This window comes from Oncorhynchus kisutch, linkage group LG27, assembly GCF_002021735.2.
Source record: "Oncorhynchus kisutch isolate 150728-3 linkage group LG27, Okis_V2, whole genome shotgun sequence".
Taxonomy (NCBI): domain Eukaryota; kingdom Metazoa; phylum Chordata; class Actinopteri; order Salmoniformes; family Salmonidae; genus Oncorhynchus; species Oncorhynchus kisutch.
Window position 1 is genome coordinate 15,053,219 of NC_034200.2, and position 24,621 is coordinate 15,077,839.

General features: G+C 41.2%; 1 protein-coding gene and 1 long non-coding RNA gene across 2 annotated transcripts in view; one reads left to right on the plus strand and one right to left on the minus strand.

Annotated features, from left to right (window-relative positions):
- Positions 1-773: 773 nt before the first annotated feature.
- LOC109872266 (gamma-1-syntrophin) overlaps positions 774-24,621 on the minus strand; it is a 62,200-nt gene continuing 38,352 nt past the window's right edge. Inside the window, exons 6-19 of the mRNA XM_020463444.2 lie at positions 24,360-24,417; positions 24,222-24,265; positions 23,770-23,811; positions 23,346-23,448; positions 22,942-23,024; positions 22,459-22,589; positions 22,033-22,162; positions 18,519-18,557; positions 16,357-16,473; positions 7,054-7,125; positions 4,521-4,673; positions 4,063-4,155; positions 2,943-3,053; positions 774-2,741 (exon numbers count right to left, since the gene is read on the minus strand). Coding sequence (XP_020319033.1) covers positions 2,550-2,741; positions 2,943-3,053; positions 4,063-4,155; positions 4,521-4,673; positions 7,054-7,125; positions 16,357-16,473; positions 18,519-18,557; positions 22,033-22,162; positions 22,459-22,589; positions 22,942-23,024; positions 23,346-23,448; positions 23,770-23,811; positions 24,222-24,265; positions 24,360-24,417 — 1,368 coding nt within the window. The 3' untranslated portion in view covers positions 774-2,549. The remainder of the gene's footprint in view (positions 2,742-2,942; positions 3,054-4,062; positions 4,156-4,520; positions 4,674-7,053; positions 7,126-16,356; positions 16,474-18,518; positions 18,558-22,032; positions 22,163-22,458; positions 22,590-22,941; positions 23,025-23,345; positions 23,449-23,769; positions 23,812-24,221; positions 24,266-24,359; positions 24,418-24,621) is intronic.
- Positions 2,649-4,654, plus strand: LOC109872267 (uncharacterized). The gene is made up of 3 exons (XR_002252432.2): positions 2,649-2,762; positions 3,440-3,500; positions 4,542-4,654. It is a non-coding gene; the product is annotated as an uncharacterized LOC109872267 (long non-coding RNA).

Consider the following 24,621-nt stretch of genomic DNA (forward strand, 5'->3'; position numbering starts at 1 on the left):
AAAATACATTATTCACAGGTATGTGGCTTTACATCTGACTTTACTGTCAAACAATGTGTCTATTAGCTCAAGTTAGGATCAAAATGTTATTTACAAGTCGGCCACATGTCATAAAATGTTTTATTTATAAAAAAATAAATAGCCACCTCTTCAATCTCTTGTTTTGAAGTGTTCCAAGCCAAAGGGTATGTGAAAGAGATAAGTTACGACGCCGAACTGCAGTCAGGTCAAGACCCTGGTGAAGACGACGAGCACGTAGATGAGCTTCCCTGAGACAGTTTGTGCAGAAATACTTTGCAAACCCACAGTTTCATCAGCTATCCGGGTGGCTGGTCTCAGACGATCCCGCAGGTGAAGAAGCTAGATGTGGAGGTCCTGAGCTGGCGTGGTTACACGTGGTCTGCGGTTGTGAGACCGGTTGGACGTACTGCCAAATTCTCTAAACCAACGTTGGAGGCAACTTATGGTAGAGAAATTAACATTAGATTTTCTTGCAACATCTCTGGTGGACATTCCTGCAGTCAGCATGCCAATTGCACGCTCCCTCAAAACTTGAGACATCTGTGGCATTGTGTTGAGTGACAAAACTTCACATTTTAGAGTGGCCTTTTATTGCCCCCCAGCACAAGGTGCACCTGTGTAATGATCATGCTGTTTAATCAGCTTCTTGATATGCCACACCTGTCAGGTGGATGGATTATCTTTGTCAAAGGAGAAATGTTCACTAACAGAGATGTAAACAAATGTGTGCACAAAATTTGAAAGAAATACACTTTTTTTGCGCATATGGAACATTACTGGGATCTTTTATTTCAGCTAATGAAACATGTTACCAACACTACATGTTCAGTATATTATAGAAAATATATATTCAAAATTCACCATGGGTCATCATCATTGAACTTGGTAAACAGAGCATAAAGGTGCCAACTATTTAGTCTCTGTTGAAGACATCCAATTAATAAATGTCTTAATCCTTTCAAGTAATCCTCAAGTAATATTATACATAGTCCTTACTTTCCTTTTATTCATTTGAATGTCAACCTTTATTTACATCTTAAAGAAAGATAACGAAAGAAAAACAACATTACAGAAAGGGTTTATTCAGTTTTTGCAGGTTGTATTAAGAGTAATATCTTCCAGTGAGTATAGGTAAAGACATTTTCACACAACCACATGTTCTGAATCTGGCTGACTGTGTTGGCTGTAGCTAGCACTTAGTCTGAATCCTTCCCAATGATTCAATTGACTTAATGATTGTGAATCCGCCCTTAAAACAAGTCCTCACCAGGTTGGTTAGAGATTACTCTTCGCTGAATGCCTTGATTAAAAAACACCTCTCGGCTGCCCCTCATCCTGACAGACTCACCATAGCAGCGCTCATCCCTTTCCTCTCCTCCACATCATTAAAAAAAGCTGTGCTTACATCCAAAACCTGAGCCATTTCTTCTCTGAAATTCTCCATTCATTTCTGTTCTGTTGAAAGGGAACTTGTATATAATTTGACATGATGTGATTTATATTTATAGCATATCGGAACTACCTCAGGGGCAACAACAATAATCTATATGACAAGAACACAGAATTAAAAGGTGCCATAGGGTTGATTAGTGTATACATGTGTGTATAATCCATAATGAGCACACATTTCGCCGTTTATTTGTTGAATTAAAAGGATGTTTTCAGATAAATCAAATAACATAGATTGGAGAAAACGAAGTGCTTTCAACTTCATTATACAACCGCACAATAAAAAATATTAAGTTATGTAACACTGTAGTTTACATTCCCATCTTTTCAATAATCATGAATCTAATAATTATTCATGATTATTAGGAAATCAATCGGTTTAAGTGATGAAAAGAATTAGTAACATTTCTGTATGACTAATTAACACTTCCCGTGATAAATGTTGGCAATATTAACTTAGTGACCGTCCTTAAAATTGCTATAATCATCAGAATTCAAATTGTCTTGAAATCTTCTTTTGTTCATAGTCCTCAGTGTATGTTCAAGGAAAATACACTCGAACCTTCAAGAAAATGACACAATATTGTAGAAAACAGTTTGCCTCCATTTTCACCATGGAAATAAGATTGTGGAAATAAGATTGTGTTATGTTTATCAGCAGTGTGAATAACAACGTGTGAATCATTGTGAATTTATGTCCGAGGTCCTACCCAAAGACAAAAAAACTAAATTGAGAATTGTTTTGTCATCCATTCTCCATTCATTGGTTCTGCGTTCACTCCTCCATATTAGAAAGTCATTTGAAGTACAGTGCAATGTACAGTTCCTAAAGTGCACACAGTTATCATCCCTTTCTCTGATAAAATATAAAATGTGTCTTTCTTGGAAGAAAAAAAAAGAGGTCTGCCAATAATAGTTCCATTTACATGTTGGATTCACATGTCTTTGTTCAGTGGATGACAGTACAACATACTCGTTTGTTTCGTCTCCTCCTTCTCTCTGGTCCACGATGTAGTGAAAGTGCAGTGTCGAGAGGGAGTACTCAGGGGAAGGGAAGGAGAGGGGGTGTACAGGCTCTGTCAGGTAGAGTATTTGATTTGGGATGTCTGTGCGTTACAGGAGACACTGGTGAGAGTGGGAACCCCCAACCCCCCCGTGGTCGTCGCAGCACCTCGGCTCTCCAGAAACATTGGATCCAGGCAAGCAACTTTGGCAGCGAAGAACGCGTGGATACAGTGAAGCACGGCAAAGAGGTTTGAAAATTCCAGCTCCTGGGAAACAAAAGATGGACGGTAAGTATTTCATTGTTTTGGTATAATAATACAAACAGAAATTGTATGAATGCACAATACAGTACATCGTTGTTCACATTGGTATCAGGTGATAATGGCTAAGAAAACATGATACAAATATGATATCTGTATCGGCTGATTTCACAGAGAGGATTTTACAGAGTCAGGGAGGTTTGTTACCTTGGCTTCAATAGCTTTATTGTCCTGATTTTGGAACAGAAATTTGATCTTGCTCTTCCCATCATCAGAGGACCCTTTCAGTTGGGAAAACTTGTATCTCCATAGCACTGCCTATATAGGGGAAGGAAGTAAATGTGGTTGGACTTGGTTTATAAAGAAGCTTATCTTCTCCAACTAAGATGGAGTCAAGCGTTATGGTAAACTAGCTGTTTATCTATCTATTTGATCCTGATTAGTCCTCTTAAATTAGCTACCTATAATTATCATATAACTGAATTGCAAAGCTAAATGGTTCCCATAATGTTTTTCCACCTAACATTTGAAAATGTACCAGACAGTGTACTTATAATAATAAGTCATAACCTCAGCAGGAAACACAGTGTGGATTGTAGAGACACCTGGAAGATGACATCCTGTTGTGAATGACGATTGTAATCTCCTACAGAGTGATGATAAACTTCCTCCTAATTGTCAATCATTTTGTTTGGCCTGTCTAGAGAACGTGAAAGCGTCCACGTCACCTTGTTCTAAACCAGTAGCCTGACTTTTCAACATTGGGTAAGTCGGTTTTCATTTGTGTCAATAGAGATCGAGCTCTCCCTCTGTATCACTGTCTGTCTTTTGAATAGAATGTACGTTTATTTGCCCGTGGTAAGGAATTTACACAAGTAAAATATGCTAATTCATTTATTCACATTCCATACAAAACAAGATATACATGTACAAAATACAATAGGAAGCAACACTCTTCCCCCTAGGGGCTCCACACAGATCTGAATCCTGTGAGTGCAGAACAAGGCCGGTCTCCTATCTGATTAAATTATTAAACATTCCCCACCATGTGTATAGTTTTACAATTGCCGTTTAAATATGAATTGTAATTTCATGCTTGTTTTGATAAACAATACCCTGCCTATCAGCAGTAGCCTAGGCTACCGCAAGACTCTCTGGGGAGAGAAAAATAATATGCCTCGCTGTGTAGGAATTAGGCCAAGAAACAGAGAACAACATAGCTGTCGATGTGTCCCGTTTGTCCACATTATGTATTCTAATGGAGTAGTTCTGGTGGCTCTCAGACTTGGTAAATGTCCAAAGTTGATGTACCAGTAATGTAACTTACCTTTGAAGCAGCATCGAAACAGACAAAGCCCATACTGAAGTCTACGGTCAGTCCCATCAGGTGGCTCTCCATGATGCAAGCGTATGTTTTACACTGTGGAGGGGAAACAATGCAAGACGCTAGTCACTAGAGGCATATATAATAGACAGCATGATCTTCCACAGCTAAACACACATACATCAGTTGTTGTGAGAGGATGAGCAAGCTTGGCCTGTATAGTAGAGTATGCCACTGGTTCTCTTTATCACTTATCGGTTTATCTCCTACCATTGTTTAAGCAGGATGAGCCCTCCCACATAGCTCTGCCTCACTCCCCACCCCTACCTAAAAGAGTTTGGTTTTGATTGGTTTCAAGTGACAAGTTTGATGACAGAGAGCTTGGATGTTGCTTTGGGGGGCGTTGAAACCTGCCTGGAAATTGATTTATGAAAAAGTTCTGCCTCTCATCTATTGTGTACCTGTATTCTCTCCACCTCCAGGAAGGTAGCCATCTGAAAGGCCTTCTCCCAGATGAGCAGCTCACACTCCAGCTCTACGCTGTAGAACATGTCCTCCCCACACTCCGTTTGGACACTGAAGCAGTGCTTCCGCTTGTCCAAGAGGTCACTGTCCTGAGAGAACCATGTTAGTCATGCCTGCGTTCAATGCCAGTCACACATGGGTTCAATTGGTATTTGTTTTCTTTTAAATGCTTTGAGTGGTTTCATTGAGCCTGCCTGGAATGCCAGATGGGCGGGGTTTGTGCATTTGGGACAATTCTATTGGTTCCGTTGCTCCTGACAAGCTCAATCATAATCAAGTACAGTATTTTAAATGTTTCAAATATGATTTGAACCCATATCTTGATATCATGCTGATAATGTGCACAAGCCACACATACAGTGGCTTGCGAAAGTATTCACCCTCCTTGGCATTTTTCCTATTTTGTTGCCTTACAACCTGGGGGGGGGGGGGGGGGTTTACCATTTGATTTACACTACATGCCTACCACTTTGAAGATCCAAAATATTTTGGGGTTGTTGGATGGCTTCCGCTGGTGTACAGAAATCTTTAAGTCATACCATAGATTCTCAATTGGATTGAGGTCTGGGCTTTGACTAGGCCATTCCAAGACATTTAAATGTTTCCCCTTAAACCACTCAAGTGTTGCTTTAGCAGTATGCTTAGGGCCATTGTCCTGGTGGAAGGTGAACTTCCATCCCAGTCTCAAATCTCTGGAAGACTGAAACAGGTTTCCCTCAAGAATTTCCCTGTATTTAGCACCATCCATCATTCCTTCAATTCTGACCAGTTTCCCACCCAGTCCCTGCCGATGTAAAATATCCCCACAGCATGATGCGGCCACCACCATGCTTCACTGGGGGGGGATGATGTTCTCGGGGTGATGGGAGGTGTTGAGTTTGCACCAGACATAGCATTTTCCTTGATGGCCAAAAAGCTCAATTTTAGTCTCATCTGACCAGAGTACCTTCTTCCATATGTTTGGGGAGTCTCCCACATGCCCTTTGCTGAACACCAAATGTTTTAGCTTATTTCTTTCTTTAAGCAATGCTTTTTTTCTGGCCACTCTTCTGTAAAGCCCAGCTCTGTGGAGTGCACAGCTTAAAGGGGTCCTATGGACAGATACTCCAATCTACGATGTGGAGCTTTGCAGCTCATTTAGAGTTATCTTTGGTCTCTTTGTTGCCTCTCTGATTAATTCACTCCTTGCCTGGTCTGTGAGTTTTGGTAGGCGGCCCTCTCTTGGCAGGTTTGTTGTGGTGCCATATTCTTTCCATTTTTAAATAATGGATTTAATGGTGCTCCGTGGGATGTTCAAAGTTTCTGATAGATTTTTTTATAACCCAACCCTGATCTGTACTTCTCCACAACTTTGTCCCTGACCTGTTTGGAGAGCTCATTTGGTCTTCATGGTGCCGCTTGCTTGGTGGTGCTGCAGACTCTGGGGCCTTTCAGAACAGGTGTATATATCCTGAGATCATGTGACACTTAGATTGCATACAGGTGGACTTTATTTAACTAATTATGTGACTTCTGAAGGGGCTTATTTAGGGGCTTCATAGCAAAGGGGGTGAATACACATGCACGCACCACTTTTCCGTTTTAAATTTTTTATATATTTTTTTTAACAAGTCATTTTTTACATTTCACTTCACCAAGTTGGACTATTTTTTGTGTATGTCCATTAAATGCAATCCAAATGAAAAAGCTATTTAAATTACAGGTTGTAATGCAACAAAATAGGAACAATATCAAGGGGGATGAATACTTTTGAAAGGCACTGTATACTGTACCGTATGCAGATAAGAAACCCAGTGATACACTAAGGGGATGTGACAGACATTGCGTGGAATTCAATCAACATGCATTTGAGAATTTTCAGAAAATCTGTTTCACATGTTGAGAAATGCTGTTTCACATTTGTAATTCAATGTGTTATCGGCGGAGGGACAAAGCTGACAATACATATAGAAATAACCAGTTATGTGCACGGCGCAAATGACCAGCTCACTCAGTATGTGACGACGAACCTGGCTGAGTGAGAAATGAATAAGCGGAGCTGCTGTTGCTGCTGTGAGGATTTCAAAATCAAGTGTCAACTCCCTCGTCCCAGCCGAGACATGCTGCTGTGCATACCAAATGCACTCGTGAAAGAGCATTGCAGAAAATGTCAATGATACCAGCCAGAGTTTCAGAAAGTATAACTGCTTCCAATAGCAGCATTTTGAGTTTTACTGTTTTGCACTGTCATATGAAAGCGAAACCAGTGGTCAATAAATTGATAAATTCTAGCCTTGCAAAGACGCAATGTGCGTAGAAATTGTGCAATATCCACACATTCTACGTCACAACTCTTGCCATTAAAATGACAAAGGACACATAGCACAGATCTGTTCTCTTTTTCATGTCATCTTTCAAACACAGACCCTGACATTTGCTACTCAGCACTTTCTAAATACAGTACCTCAGGCGTAAAAGTTGTTGACATACCTTTAAAACTTTACACATGATCTCATACACAGTGTAGCTTTTCTCTGCCCTCGTCCAGTCCCATGTGGTCACCTGCAACATTACACATTAAATACCCTTTAGTCATCTATTCAGATGGGTCCCTTTGAAATCTTTTTGAAGTGTAATTACATTGGTCTGTTTCAGTTTCCTTCACTTTAATCTTTTATGTCCTACTTGCACACTCTGTGTTCCCATTTTCACCCTTGTTACGGGTTTGTTTTTTCTCTCCACTTCGATGTTGGTTAGCATGTTAGCATGATAGCTGAGGTGCGCACTGATAGGATTCACCTCGTTAACCACCTGTGCTGGACCAGCTGGTTTTTAAGAGCTGCTGACCCAGTGCATCAGGGGAAAGGAGATGTTGGGAGAGCTAAACCTGAGGTAAGATTTCCAGCTCAACCACTTTAGTTAAGAAAGAAGCCTGAGTTTTGATGTTTCCCCTGTTTGTTTTGCTCTATATTCTCTTTACTCCCTATCCTAAGTTGGTGTGGGTTTTTCTTTCTGTGCTCTGGTGTGGTGATGAGGTCATCCATTTTATAAATGTTTTTCTCCATGGTGTAAGGGCCTGAATAGTGAGCTTGCAACAGTGACCCATATTCTCCATATTCTCACTGGCAAACTCACAGGTGTGGTGTAGCTGCAATCTGTATTGAAAAGTGCTTCAGTGCTCCAACAGATTTGTTTTCATGTTTGAGGTGTTGTCCTCCAACAACCTCTCTCTCAGCAAGGTCAATGGACCTCTGACCAGTAGCGGTCAGTGCCGTTTAAGATGAGGGAGGATGATTATTATTTATTTTTTCATGACCTTAGCCTTATTTCTATTACAACATGACTGTCATTCATATTCCATTCACCCAGTTAAATGTAACAGCGATAGGTTTAGGCTACTACATGATACTCTAATTTTCCCTACACCCATCATGAGGTTGCTACAACCTAGTCCCCCATATCTGGTGGACCTCAGACCAGATCCAGACGCAGAACGGGGTCAATACGGACAGCGGGTCCCCCCAAAAAACTAGTTCGGGCATCGACCCCTGGTATCATATAAACGCACATAAGACATGGAAGAATGCATAGAATTGCAGGAAATAAGCTGTAATAAAGCAGCAAAAAAAATCTCAACTACTCACTATATTTTATGCATCGTGGTGCTAACTAGCTGTAGCTTATGCTTTCAGTCCTAGATGTATTATCTGATCCTTTGATTGGGTGGACAACATGTCAGTTCATGCTGAAACAGCTCTGGTTGGTTGGAGGACGCCCACCGGAAGTTGTCATAATTACTGTGTAAGTCTATGGAAGGGGGTGAGAACTACGAGCCTCCTAGGTTTTGTATTGAAGTCGATGTACACGGAGGACGGAAGCTCGCTGTCTCCCGGTTACACCATGGTACTACCCTACAGAGTACTGTTGAGGCATCATTGCAAAATACTGTGTTTTCATCAATTATTTGGTGACGTGATTATATTAAGTATAGTTTTATCTAAAAAGATAACTTTTTAAATGTTTAGTGAGGAGGATGGTCCTCCCCTTCTACTCTGAGGAGCCTCACTGCTTCTCACATAAAGTCCAAACACTAACTTGTTCGGACTGAAACCGAGAGACTCCTGAACAACCTCCTGTGCTGCAAATAGCACTAGAGGCATCCCTTCATCCCAGTCTTTCTCGAACTCAAAGTAGTAAGCTCTCAACATTGACTGGAAAGTCTGATGAAATCTCTCAAGAACGCCTTGTGACTGGATGATATGCACCGGAGGGGCAATGGGTAACACCCAACTTCTGTAGCACTTGCTGGAAGATCTTTGACATTACATTTGAACCTTATTCAGACTGCACTATCTGAGGATATAAATGTTGAAAAATGTTTCACAAGGCCCTTAACAATACTGGGAGCCATGATGTTTCTTAGTGGAATGGCCTTGGGGAAACGAATGGCAGCACACATGATGGTTAAGAGAAAATGGTTGGGCAAAGGACCAACCCAGTCCACCAGAACCCTGCTAAAAGGTTTGTCAAAAGCAGGTATAGGCTACAAAGGTGCCACAGGCAGAGTTTTGTTCGGTTTAACAGTCAGCTGGCAAATGCTACATTATGTTTCAGACCAGGCCAGAAGAAGTTACGCAGGATACAATCACACATCTTGTTCACCCCAACATGGTCTACCATACTTCCATCGTGAGCCAACCTCTGTATCTCTTGTCAGAGTGTAACTGGAACGACAATTTGAGATACACTGGGACTATCGTTTGGACCAGAAGTGGCTTGAGAATGCCATTTCCTCATCAGAACACCATCTCTGTCAAAGTGACCCATGAGAACTTCATCAAACTCCTCCTCTGGATCTATCTCAACAAAAAGACAGGAGAGGGAAGCATATTTTCTCTGTTCAGCAATTAGCTGCTTCCTAAGGTTCCCTACAGTTGAATATCTTCTTTCAGGGGTCCTACTAACTCGCTCACCTTTGGGGTTTTCAAAGGAGAGGTCAACTCAGGAGGTTTACTGAAATCAGGACCACACAAAGGTCTCAGACAGATTAAACATGGTGCGATAGCTGACATTCCCAAACACTAGACTTGCTCTCTGCAATCTTCTTAAACATAGCACGTGTAACAGCAAAAACTGGGAACTGGGAACACAGACAAAGGCAAAACACCCTCCAAACTGAAGGATTGGGCTGCCCCAGTGTCTCGCAGTATTTTCACCAGCTGCTTAACATCATCGCCACTCTGAAGAGACACAAACCCATCAGAAACAAAAGGTTCATACGCAACTGATAAAAGGTCTTGCTGCACACTCTTCTTGTTCTTTTCTGTATTCTAACTCAAGTTCCCTTTTCTTGGACTCAAACTAAAATTTCTGTTGCTCTAATTTTGCCTTTTAGTTCCTACTCCCACTGTGGCACATCTTCAAGGTTTATTCTACCACCCGTATCACCCTTTTCATCAGCCTCTCTCTGAGAGTATTTCCTTCAGCGCCAAAGCAGCATTGAGTACATTTTCGACCACTACTTCTGGATGGACAGATAACACACTGATGTCATAATGCTTTGCAATGATGATCAGATTCGCCTTCGTACAGTTATATTTTATTTCCCAAGTTGGGTCTTTCACAATGCTTCCGAATCAAAGTCACTGGTTTTCTTTTTTTCATGTGTGTTTATGCAACTTTCACACCGATTTCAACAATCTTATAACACCTATGTTGGTTGTCAGTGACAGAAAGTCTACAACAAAAAGTTCTATGCTATTGGGCTGTTGAAGCTAGGTGCACCCGAATCAGCTGCCCTGCGCACCGGGTAGGCAACTTTTGCAATTTTTAACAATTTAATGTTTCTTAAGGTACAAACTCTGCCTTGACTGTCAACGAATACAGCAAAGGGCTGCTGTTTTTGCTTAAGTTCAATACTTTAGATTGAACACTTTAATAAGCCACACATTTGAGCGTTCTTCCTATTTCCACTCAGCGCTAAAACAAGCACTGCTGCAGTAATGAATGGGTACGAAAGTGTATCTATAGGCTTGCTCTTTTTTAGTATCGAGGAATATTTCACTTTCTCTGTTCATAGGAGTAACAACATTAATTTGTGCATGAGGCAGAAATAATGTGGTGCGCCTGGAGTTTCACCATTAGTTGAAAGACGATGTCCCTTTTTTGGTCAGTGTCAGTGGAGGAAATGGAGAGTGGAGGGATGTTGAGAGGTGGACCCTCAGTCTGCTGCTCTCTCCCTCCGCTGAGACTGACCATCAGATGAAGGCACCATCAGCCCTGTAAAATGTAATTAAAATTAAAATATTTAAATGCTCACTCAGCTGTGCCTCACAAGTAATACAACAATGGATCTATTACCAGTGTGATCATATTGTTTACCTCAAATGTTGAAATCAGATTTTTTTTAAATGGCCCAAACAACAAGACGTTGGCAGACAATATGCGGTGATAACACATACATGTCCCAACCAGAAGCCATGGATTACAGGCAACATCCGCATCGAGCTAAAAGATAGAGCTGCCGCTTTCAAGGAGCGGGAGACTATTCCGGACGCTTATAAGAAATCCCACAATTCCCTCAGACAAACCATCAAACAAGCAATGCATCAATACAGGATTAAGATTGAATCCTACTACACCGGCTCTGACGCTCGTCGGATGTGGCAGGGCTTGAAAACTATTACGGACTAGAAAGGGAAACCCAGATGCGAGCTGCCCAGTGACGCGAGCCTACCAGACGAGCTAAATGCCTTTTTATGCTCGCTTCGAGGCAAGCAACACTGAAGCATACACGAGAGCACCAGCTGTTCTGTTTGACTTTGTGATAACGCTCTCGGTAGTCGATGTGAACAAAACCTTTAAACAGGTCAACATTCACAAAGCCACTGGGCCAGACGAATTACAAGGACACGAACTCAAAGCATGCGCGGACCAACTGTCAAGTGTCTTCATTGACATTCTCACCTCCCCCTGACCGAGTCTGTAATACCTACATGTTTAAAGCAGACCACCATAGTCCCTGTCCTCAAGGAAGTGAAAGTAACCTGCTTAAATGAGTACTGTCCCGTGGCATTCACATCGGTCGCCATGAAGTGCTTTGAAAGGCTGGACATGGCTCACATCAACAGCATCCCCCCGGACACCCTAGACCCAATTCGCATTACGCCCCAACAGATCCACAGATGACGCAATCTCAATCGCACTCCACACCGCCCTTTCTCACCTGGACAATTGGAAAACCTATGTGAGAATGCTGTTCATCGGCTACAGCTCAGCGTTCAACACCAGAGTGCCCACAAAGCTAATCACTAAGCTAAGGACTCTGAGACTAAACACCTCCTTCTGCAATTGGATCCTGGACTTCCTGATGGGCCGCCCCCAGGTGGTAAGAGTAGGTAACAACACATGCCCCTCAGGGGTGTGTACTTAGCCCCCTCCTGTATTCCCAGTTCACTGACGACTGCATGGCCAAACACAACTCCAATTATTCTAGTTATTCTTATTGTTTTACTTTTCAGTCCCCTCAAGAGACTGAAAAGATTTTGCATGGGCCCCCAGATCCTCAAAAGGTTCTACAGCTGCACCATCAAGAGCATCCTGACCAGTTGCATCCCCGTCTGATATGTCAACTGGTTGGCAATCTGACCGTAAGGTGCTACAGAGGGTAATGCGAATGGCCCAGTACAACACTGGAGCCAAGCTTCCTGCCATCCAGGACCTATATAATAGGCGGTGTCAGAGGAAAGCCCATAAAATTGGCAGAGACTCCAGTCACCCAAGTTATAGACTGTTTTCTCTGCTACCTCACGGCAATCGGTACCAGAGCGCCAAGTCTAGGACCAAAAGGCTTCTCAACAGCTTCTACCCCCAAGCCATTAGACTGCTGAACAATTCATAAAAATCGCCACCAGACAATTTACATTGACACCCCCCTCCCCCTCCCCTCCCTCTTGTACACTGCTGCTACTCGCTGTTTGTTTGTTACCTATGCATAGTCACTTTGCCCCCACCTACATGTACAGATTACCTCAACTAGCCTGTACCCCTGCACACTGACTCGGTACAGGTGCCCCCTGTATATAGCCTTGTTATTGTTATTCTTATTGTGTTACTTTTTATGACTGCTTTTTATTTTAGCCTACTTGGTAAATATGTCCTTCTTCTTGAACTGCACTGTTGGTTAAGGGCTTGTAAGTAAGCATTTCACGGTAAAGTCTACACTTGTTGTATTCGGCGCATGTGGCAAATCAAGTTAGATTTGATAATGTATTGGGCCTATAGCTTACTGCACAAATCTCATTGCTACAGTACTGTTTTTAATTGCTAATGTTAAAATTAAAAACAAAATATCAGCAGTAAATCACGGCTTGCATTTTAACACAATGTGATCTTGACTCAAAAGGTTGGGGACCACTGTTCTAGAGTTTTCCTTGTTAACACTATCAACGGTTCCCTTTACTCTTGCAATTGTGATCTAATCAACGCAATATTAGCCACTTTCAATACTGAAAGATCCCTCGCGTAGGCCTACGTTTCATTCAGAAAGTATTCAGACCCCCTTGATGATTTCCACATATTGTTACGTTACAGCCTTATTCTAAAATCAATGAAACTATTTTTTCCCCCTCGTCAGTCTACACACAGTACCCAATAATGCCAAAGTGAAAACAGGTATGTAGACATTTTTGCAAATGCATAAAAAATTTTTTAAAAAAGAAATATCGTATTTACATCAGTATTCAGACCCTTTGTATGAGACTCAAAATTGAGCTCAGGTGCATCCTGTTTCCATGGATCATCCTTGAGATGTTTCTACAACTTGATTGGAGTTCACCTGTTGTAAATTGAATTGATTGGACATGATTTTGAAAGGCACACACCTGTCTATATAAGGTTAACAATGCATGTTAGATCAAAAAGCAAGGAATTGTCCGTAGAGCTCCGAGACAGGATTGTGTAGAGGGACAGGTCTTTTCAGATATTTTTTTTTCTGTTTCAAATATTTTTTATTAAACACAAACAAGAATGGTGTATTGGTATACAAGACAGGTATACAATTATTATCTAAACATAAAAGAGCATACAGGAACAACAAGACCCAGAGTTGGTTTCCATCATTCTTAAATGGAAGAAGTTTGGAACCATCAAGACTCTTCCTAGAACTGTCCGCCCGGTCAAACTGAGCAATCGAGGGAGAAGGGCCTTGGTCAGGGAAGTGACCAATAACCCGATGTTCACTCTGACAGAGCTGACAGAGGTGGGAGAACCTTCCAGAAGGACAACCAGCAGCACTCCACCAATCAGGCCTTTATGGTAGAGTAGCCAGACGGAAGCCACTCCTCAGTAAAAGGCACATGATAGCTCGCTTGGAGTTTGCCAAAAGGCACCTTAAGGACTCAGACCATGAGAAACAAGATTCTCTGGTCTGATGAAACCAAGATTGAACTCTTTGGCCTGAATTCCAAGCGTCACATCTGGAGCTAAACTGGCACCATCCCTACGGTGAAGCATGGCTGTGGCAGCAGCATGCTGTGGGGTTGTTTTTCAGCGGCAGGGACAGGGAGAATAGTCAGGATCGATGGAAAGATGAACCGAGCAAAGTACAGAGAGATTCTTGATTAAATTCTGCTCCAGAGCACTCAGGACCTCAGACTGGGGTGAATGTTCACCGTCCAACAGGACAATGACCCTAAGCACACAGCCAACACAACATAGTAGTGGCTTCAGGACAAGTCTCTGAATGTCCTTGAGTGGTTCAGCAGGAGCCCGGACTTGAACCCGATGTGAACATCTCTGAAGAGACCTGAAAATTGCTGTGCAGCGACGCTCCTCATCCAACCTGACAGAGCTTGAGAGGATCTGCAGGGAAGAATGGGAGAAACTCCCAAATACAAGCTTGTTCCGTCATACCGAAGAAGACTCAAGGCTGTAATTGCTGCCAAAGGTGCTTCAACAAAGTGCTGAGTAAAGGGTCTGAATACTTATGTAAATGTGATATTTCAGTTTTTTGCTTTGTTATTATGGGGTATTGTGTGTAGATTGATTAGGGAAAAAACTATTTCATCCATTTTAGAATAAAGCTGTAATGTAACAAATTGTGGAAAAAGTCAAGGGGTCTGAATACTTTCCTAATGCACTGTACATTAGGATAAAATAGCCACACTAGCCACGGTTAAAACTGTAACCTAAAGCAGCTACAGGCTGGAAGTTGCACAGAATTTTCAGAACTTTTAAGTTTGCGCTTAGCCGACCTGAAATTCGCTCAGTGCCCCAAAAAATGAGAAGGATCATTGCCCACTAGGTTTACCTCCAAAAAGACAAACTAAAAGAAAAACCCACAGCAACTTATTATAGGGAGCACAAACAGAATATGGAACAAAACAAAATTAGGGAAAAACCTAAACTCACTAATGTGGTTGAGCTAGAAATTGGACCTCCGCTGATGTAAGGGGTAGCTGGGGGCTCCTCTGGGATAAACCTACATCTATCTCAACATCAATCTCACTCTATATTTTAGTTTAATACCAACAAACAATTGTCATAATAACTAATATTCTGAGTTGTGGATATAAACACAATTACTGATATGGTTGGCATAACATAATAATACTGATGGAGTAATAATGATCAATCAAATGAAAAGCAAGGGGCCACAGACGGTCATCAATCAGGTGTGGAATTATAATTGTTGTCCAGCTGGATACATGTATGGTTTAATAGACAATAACAAAAGTGAAAAATGTGTGTAGGACTCATTATAGGCTGGACAACAATGTACACATTTTCAAAAACATTTGACACATTTTCAGAAACTAGTTTAGATACATTTATGTGGTAACCTTTTTTTTTACAGCCCGGTATTTAGCAGGTAGTTCGCTGGTACTGTAAGTACCAGAAAGTATCCATTGTTGACACAGTTTCAAAGTGAAGTACCAGGTAAGTACCAGTGGTGGAAAAAATACCCAATTGTCCTACTTGAGTAAAAGTAAATATACCTTAATAAAAAATGACTCAAGTAAAAGAGAACGTCACTGGATTAAAGACTACTTGAGTAAAAGTCTAAGTGTTCCGTTTGATATATACTTAAGTATCAAAAGTGCGGCAGGTAGCCTAGTGGTTAGAGTTGGGCCAAAAACCGAAAAGTTGCTAGATCGAATCCCCGAGCTGACAAGGTAGAAATCTGTCCCTGAACAAGGCAGTTAACCCACTGTTCCTAGGCCATCATTATAAATAAGAATTTGTTCTTTAACTGACTTGCCTAGTTACATGTAAAAGTATAAATCATTTCAAACTCCTTATATTAAGCAAACCAGATGGCAAGATGTTCTTGTTTTTTAAATTTATTGATAGCCAGGGTCACACTCCAACACTCAGACATAATTTATAAACAAAGCAATTGTGTATAGTGAGTTTGCCAGATCAGAGGACGTAGGGATGAACAGGGATGCTCTCTTGATAAGTGCCTGAATGGGACTATTTTATTGTCCTACTAAGCATTCAAAATATAACTTTTTGTACTTTTGGGTATCAGGGAAAATGTATGAAGTAACAAGTACATTCTTTTATTTTGGAATGTAGTGAAGTTGTCACAAATATCAATAGAATAGTACAGATACCAAAAAAAAATACTTAAGTAGTACTTTATGCCACTGGTTAGTACCAGCTTAAAACAGACTGTAAAATAAAGTGTTACTTAAGTACTTTACACCACTGGTAAGTACCAGCTTAAAACAGACTGTAAAATAAAGTGTTACCGTTGCTACTAAAGGGAAATTAGGATATAAAACGTACAGGAGGTGCTGAGAACTTGAAGAGTGAGGAACCCCTCAAGGCAAGGAACTGTGATGAATACATTCGGTCCTGAACGGAGTCCTGCTCCTTCTCATCTACCCAGCCCATGTAGATAATCTATCAGAGAAAGAGTTGGGGATATAGAGGGGAGAAAGAGAGAGATGGAGGGAGAGGGAGAGAAGGAGTGGAAGAAATGGAAATGGTGAGGGAGAGAAACACTTTTTAGGGAAAGGGAAGGCAGCAGGCATCAAGTCTTTCTGCACTTATCTCAGTCAGGAGGATTGTAGCGAGCCAGTGGAAATGTTTGCTTGCATTTCTCTCTCTCTATGGACATCTTAATGGATGAAAACACTGAGTGAAAGATTCAGGACCAGCATGAGCAGTCGGTCTCTTCTAATGTACTTTAATTGCCATGACGATACGGGATGTCAAATGATTTCATGCTTTTGTCATTTGAGGGCTGGAGATGGATTAATTATAAAAACAGTTAATTCACTATCCATGTCTAGGCTGATGGAGGGATTGTTGCTCAAGTGAGGACCAAGGGAACCTGTTGTCCTCTCTTCCTGATGATTTCTCTTTGCTTTGAATTTATGATGCAAACATTCTCCCTCCATCTGCAATAGTTGCCACTGGCACTGCCAGTCACCCATGGCCTTTCTGTGGACTCTCAAACCTGGTTGGAATGAATGAATGAATAAATGAATTACATTTTATTTTCATGTCAAATCGCCAGTTGGCAACCGATACCTTACGGGATAAATTGACAAACAAACATTTCTTTCACAGTGATAATTCTTCCAGTGTTCTGTGCATTCAGGTTGGATTGACATTCAGAGAGCCTTCTAGTACAGTAAACCGTGTAGAGTGGAGACGAATTGGATGAAGCATCTTTCGGGCATCGTCTGTCATTTTTTTTTAAACCTTGAAACTGTGCTTGAAAAAAATGCATTGAATAAAATACCATGTCATGACAATTTCATATCAATGTTGAGGATTATTTTGTAAGGTATAAATAGTAGTATTAGTAGCAGGGGTGAAAGTATATTTAATTTCTTACCGGTACGGACCACCCAAGTGTACCACAAAAATTACAGGGTAGCCTACTCTGGAGGATATGGCCGACGTTCTCCTCTGGTGCCAGTAAGATAGGCTACTGTTTGCTCAATTAAGTTCATTTTGATAACTAAAAGACAGATTGGATCTCTTTACAGCAATAGCGATTTGCTTTCCAAACAGTTGTTCCACAATTGTATTTTTAAATATTGCAATATTCCTGGCTGGGTCTCTCTGCTCTTCACTGACAGTCGCAGCGCACACTGGCCAAATTGTGGGCCCTTCCAACTGTAGGCTATGCGATTTAAAACAATCAACAGCTCTTTTTTTCTTTTTTTTTAAGCGAATGATTCTCTGTGGCAAAATCATGCTTTCTGGTATAGTTGCCCATTTTTGAATAACGTGATATTAATTTCTGTATAGAAAGGAGTAAGCTAATTAGGCTATACAATTTGGGCAATTTAATTTAAAGCTTAGCTTCCCCTAGCCTTATGGACACAACGCCTACTGTATGCCTTTTTAACGTGGCTTAAACATAGCCAGTCAATTAACAAAGGCACTCATGTAGGCTACCCGTGCACATTCGTTCACTCACAAAATAATTACAGCATCCAAAACCCAACAGTGCACTTTGCACTTGCAATTTGATGAATGGAAAGAGAGATCTGTTACAAAACACCTACGTGTAGTATAATGAAATTCTGCGAATGTCATTAGACCTTCACTTAGCCTGAATTGATACATCATCCACTGTTGTCCACGTGCGTCTCGATCCTGGCAACTTATCTCCGCCTTGTCACAAGCGTCTCAGCCACTCAAGACGTAAGTGTTCTCCTTAAACCACAACGCAATTTGGAGTGTATACCACCCGGTTTCCAGTCAATTCACAAATTGTTAGTGTGTCTGATATGCAGTAATGTTAACTAATAGGGTAATGGCATATAGTTTTTTTGGGCATGTTGTATTAATTGTGATAGGCTCATGTTTTACTGGTCAGGTACCCCCACTATTTATTTTACTGGGATGATGTACCGGACCGTACTGCCTTACTACTACTAGTAGTAGGCCTAGTAGGAGTAGGAGTAGGAGTAGGAGTAGCTGCTTACCTGTTGATTAACTGGGAAGTTTCTGTTTATCTTCTTCACCTGTAAAAGCAAACATTAAACTCATTGCAACATAATACACAAAGATTACATTTGGTAGCACTTGATTTTATAGTCCAGAGACTATTATTTATGTTGCGTATTTATTACTACGGAAATAATAACCTCTTACTCACTGGTTAGTCACTGAAACACCATTTGTTGGCTGTATAACATTTCATTAAGTATCATCATACCAGTATAATATGCTCCTCTTTGAGAAGCGCACACACACTCAGTCTAGCATGGGCCCACCAAAACCAACGGCTAACTCTCTCTATTTACAACATTATTATGTTATCCCCACAGACATAAAAGAACACTGTTGAAGTGAAACTACTTAATGTATTCAATGTATGTAAATTGCTAAATGGATAGAGTCATTTCAACAAGGACCTGAAGCTGTTCCAAAAAATTCTCTCCCTCTCCCTCTTCTTTACCCTCTCGCTTCCTCTTTCTTTCTCTCTCTCGCTCCCTCTTTCTCTCTCTTTCTTTCTTTCTCGCTCTCACCATTTGTGAGAAGTAAAAGCTAGGGAGCTACAGAGAGAGCGAGGAATGGAGAGAGAGAGAAATGTAAACATTCTGTTAGATAACGGGTATTAGCAGCTCTGACTGGGGTTCAAATACTATCTAAAATCTTTCCAATACATTCAGTGTTTTCTCTAGCCTACCTACCTATTTTCATTTTCACAACATCTCATTTCCAAAATGGTACGTTTCTACAGTGATCCACGAGAGGAGCCAATGTTTATTTTTTCAATGTTATGGTGAGATTTGCCTTTTTATTCTGGGACGGAAAACCATATGCAGTACTAGACCTGTCCAGTGCCTTTGAAAGACGTTGGAAGTCTGCCACAGACATGTCTACTAACTCATGTTAGTGTTGCACACAATGAGCAGATCAGCCACTGTAAATCATTCTTCATTTCTCACTTACCAACCAAGCTTCCATTTTTAGAGAGACTAATATAATCATATCCAGGTGACAACTTCTTCCATGTGTCTTGGTACTGTAAGAAGTGGGTGGGGAGCAAATTGGTGGCAGCCAGAAAACCCACTGTTCCACACTGTACAGTAGTGACAGTGACTTGTCAGTATTATTGTCACGTTCTGACCTTTATTTCCTTTGTTTTGTCATTATTTAGTATGGTCAGGGCGTGAGTTGGGGTGGGCAGTCTGTTTGTTTTTCTATGATTTGGGTATTTCTATGTTTCGGCCTAGTATGGTTCTCAATCAGAGGCAGGTGTCATTAGTTGTCTCTGATTGAGAATCATACTTAGGTAGCCTGGGTGTCACTGTGTGTTTGTGGGTGATTGTTCCTGTCTCTGTGTTTTGCACCAGATAGGGATGTTTTGGGTTTTCATGTTTCTTGTTTTTGTAGTCAGTTGTTCATGTGTACATTTACGTATTAAAAGAACCATGGACACTTACCACGCCGCATATTGGTCCTCTGATCCTTTTCGCCTCTCCTCTTCGGAAGAAGAGGAGGAAATCCCTGACAATTATGCTCAGTGTGACCCTTCACTTAGTCCACTCCACATTAGCCCATTCCCCATTCTCCCTAACACTGCCCCTAGGCTACATTATAATTACATTTCTTAGAGGTTGCTAATACTATGCTAGGTGTTGATGTTCTTTACTACATTCCGAACCACACTCTCAGCAGTACTCCAACCACCCACCCAGGACAGAAGGAGGATTTTATCTGAGTGGGAGTTAGCATTAGCCAGTGTCATGACAGTCCACAAGAATCCAAATAGGTCAGATCAGGTTTGCAATGAATAACTTCAATCAGACCCCCTCTCAACCGCAGAGGGGGAGGAAAGAACTAATGTTGATTGACAACTCATGTCTTGTAAATCAAGGGGAGAAGATGCAGGTATCCCTCTCCAAATTTACCAAAAGAATGTGCTTTGTCTCAACAGACCTTTTTTCTGCTGAAACTCTAACACGTTCAAAAGCAACTACTTAAACAATATTTCTAACATAGAACGTGGGGAATGGTCAGAGGTGTTTTCTATAGAAAACTAATGTTATTTTGTTTGTTATTTTGTGATGTCATTAAAAATGTTTAAAAAGGAAAGACTAACGTAGTGTATATGCTTTCTAAATGTACAAAGTTTCCATACTATGCATTGTGCATGTAATATGAACAATTGTGAAAGTGTTTTTGTTAAAGGGATGTGATTTGAGATATGTTTGTTATAACTGTGCAGAGTAAGTAGTCACCGCCCCCGAGTGAGTTCAGAGAGTGTGTCATCTTGATGGAACTGTCCATTTCGAACAAACTGTATAACATGATGGGTTAAGAAATTGACATACTAGACCACAAAAGCGTCAAACTGCAGCTGCACGTTTTAAGTGGTTTGAACAGTGAATCTCAATACGAGGTAGAGACTATAAACTCACCTCCCGGACAATCACTGGTACGTCTGATTAGCTGTCCCAAGTAAAGTATCTTCAAAAGCGAATTTAAGTGGGGCCATTCTACTACTCTGCTCAAACCATCGTATTACGCGACTCTCATCACACCACTTGGAACCATCGACACGGCTGGCTAGCCTATCTTCAAAGAAGCATCTTCGAGAGCGAATGGAAAGAAAATAAACTCTGTAGTTTTGTACTTCCTCGCCTGATCTTTACCAGGTCCACTTACTCATTAAATACTAATGGACGACATGGTATTCATTTGGAAAAATCTTCTTTGTTGCTCAGAGATAGCAACACTAAAAAACAAAACCTCTAATTTGCTTTCTGTCAGGAGGATACAAAGTGAGGACAGTCCAACCAGTAAGATACAGAGCTGACTGGTACACACACATTCCTGACCCTGTTTGTTGAGCACTATCCATCTGGAAGTAAAACAAAGCACTAACTTGTTCCCCACACACCCAGCCAGAGGAAGCTTTTTCCAAGATGTCCAAACAGAGAAATGGAGCATAGGACACAGTTGCTATCTCCAGAGTTCTTTTCAATTTGCTTGCCACCTCTCGGCATTATTATTATTGCATAATGCATCATTCTGAATTATAGATGATACAAATGCCTAGTTAGCTTGGGGTTATAAGTGTATGCCGTTGCTGTCTCCAAGAGCCAACTCTGATATTGTGACCTACGGCTCTAAAAAAATAAGTGGATGTTTTCATGCCCCATAGTATTAAATGACATTCATATATATAGAGTATGTGACTTATACGATACATCTGACACATTTATTGATACAGTTAGCTGTTTTTCCCCAATTACAATCTTGTCTCATTGCTGCAACTCCCCAACAGGCTCGGGAGAAGTGAAGGTCGAGTCATGCATCCTCCGAAACGTGACCACTAAATCCCTTTTACAGCCACACGCAATCCATATTACTGTAGTAATACAGTGCTCTATTGTATTTTTCAAAACCAAAACCTGTTGATATTGAAGGCTATGGAAAATCTACCTATCTTACTCATGTTTTTGCCTTCAGTTTGATTGTACTCACATTGTGCTTGGTGAGAGCTGATATGTTAGTTGTGATTGATTGGAGCCAATCTAGGCAGTCTTCAGCAGCGGGGCACGTGATAACCCCACTGCAAACCCCATCCACAGCTATGACTTGAAATGCATTTCTCCTATAGAAATCAGAATCACTATACATTCAAGAGAAACAAGTAACAGTCAAGCAAGCTTTGCAGCAAAACTGCCAGTGTCTGACTTCCTAATTTGAATAATCGCAAGGTATTTACAGGAGACAAGTCCTTTTAAGACAGAGTCACCAAAGTCCCTTACCAGGGGACCCCTCTCAAATAGCAGAGGCACCGGGGTCACTGAACCTTCAGCAGCAGTGACAGTGTGCCAGAAAATGGCCCATGACTGCATTTTTACAACAAGTGGTCTCCAGTCCCCCTGCTGCAGCACAGCACTGTACCTGCAGACGTCAGAGCCGGGGACGTGCTGTGACAGACGAGAGTGGAGGAGAGGAATAAGGCGCAGGTCCACCCATCTCTTCTCCCACCGGAGCCCAGGGGACGTGGGCCAAGATGAGCAGGACAGTGTGTCCTGCAGGAGTTTATACACACAGAGAATGGAACACCTCATCGTTTGGCACTTCATATAGTATCTCCCATGGCTTACTAAGATGTCAACAGCCCAGGCCTGTACATGATTCATACGGGTAGATGTAGATGCAGCAGAGGCTGTATAAGTACAAGCCATTGTGGAACTACTGAATAATTGTTTTTAACTTTTCTCTGGCCCAGTGAAAGAGTGAGAAAGAGTTAGAGCACCCGGACTGTCACCGTCTGCCTGTGAATACCACTGTGGAATAACAGCCTACTGGCCATGTTTCAAGAATTACAGAGAGAAGAGATATGGCTGAAAGTTATGTAGAAATGAGAATGTTGAACTGTACCGTGTTGTTAGGATGATAGTTCAGGTGTAAGCCACTGTCGCATAGAGGGGAGGACGTTCCACTGCTCTGGTCACTTGGAACACCTGGGAGTAGAATGACATTCAGAAGTCATAAAAAAAAAGTCATATTATCGCTTCTTCAGCCTTGGTACAATATTCACTGGAACTTTTCTATCTAGCTCTATTTCAGGTAATAACAATATTCAAAACAACTTTTATTTCCAGCTCTATTTCCATAATATACCAAATAACAGTCCGACGATGCATGAAGCATCATATAATCCATGTGTAGATGGAGAAGGTTCTTTCTCTAATCTTCCTCTCATTTCCTCTCATCACATCCTTGGTGAAAATAACACAATTTCAGCTCTGATATTTCTTTGGAGGTTTCTGAGATAGGCGTACATGTGCAGTCTTCACAGAGGGGCAGTTTCAGAAAAGCTGGCGTCTTCTTCAAGAAAGAAACAGTCAGAGTGACATCCTCTCCGGCATTTCGCAAAACCTGCACCTGGAAAGGGAAATGAGGAGAATTGTCAACACTGCCATTGGACTTCTTAAAGTCTTAAACTCATTTCAAACACGTACTTGGATGACGGATGTAGTGCAAATTCCCTTCTTAGAACAAGTAGATTAGATATTGGTTGAAAACCTGGGAGATTTATGCGGCCTCACGCATTTGGGAGGTTGAAACATACAAACTGGGAAAAAGGTATAAAACAGATCTTAGGGGTCCCACAGATGAGGTCGAAAAGGTGAAACAAGATAAGGTGGCGGTGCAAGTGTTGCAGCTTGCAGTGAAATATAAGATATTAAGTTGTCAGCTTCTTACCACTTCCTCGTGGCGATAGCTTCGAACATTGATTCCATTTATCTAAAAACAAACAGTCTTGTGGTTAGTAACAATGATATCAGATCCATTAAACTGAGGATGTGCATAATATGCTTTTATTTTTTAACATCATTGAAGGTGTGTTTGAAAACGGGGTCCTTGATTCGTAGAACAGCAATCAAGTGCGTTTTACATATCTGGCATCCGTGCTCAAAAATAGCATTGCTGCAAAACAATGAAAGCTGACAGTGACAGTTGCAACGAAGATCTCTATTGCAAATGTACACTACGTTCTTCCTGGCCATGCCAACACATTGCTCAGTGCACTCATATATCGCATAGTGATCCATCAGCAGAGTTTGAAGGGGTTAGAAGTCAACCAGACCTGTAGTACAAACACTGAACGACACCAGGAAGAAGAAACTGTCACGATACTCATCATCATCGCTTACCTGGAGGATCCCATCTCCGATAAACAGCAACCCAGACAGTTCAGCTGCAGACAATACATGATATATTATGTTTGGGTGAAGAAATAATAATTGGTAAGGCATAATGAAATGGATACATAGAACTAAAAAAGAGCTTACCTTTTTGCTCTTTTGATATTTTTGATATCACAACGGGGATTTTGTGTTCCGCTCCTCCCTATGGGGGTGATTTACATAGTTATGTAGTTTGTTGCACAAACAAATAGAGGAAGAGAAAGAAACAGAGGGGAAAAAAGAGAGAAACTATTGTGTCTTCCCGCATAGGCTACTCCATTAGTCTACTGTTGATATGAATCAATTGTGGTTTTAAAAGATCAATTGCATTAGGTGAAAGTCAATTAAAAGATAGAATAGGGAGAAA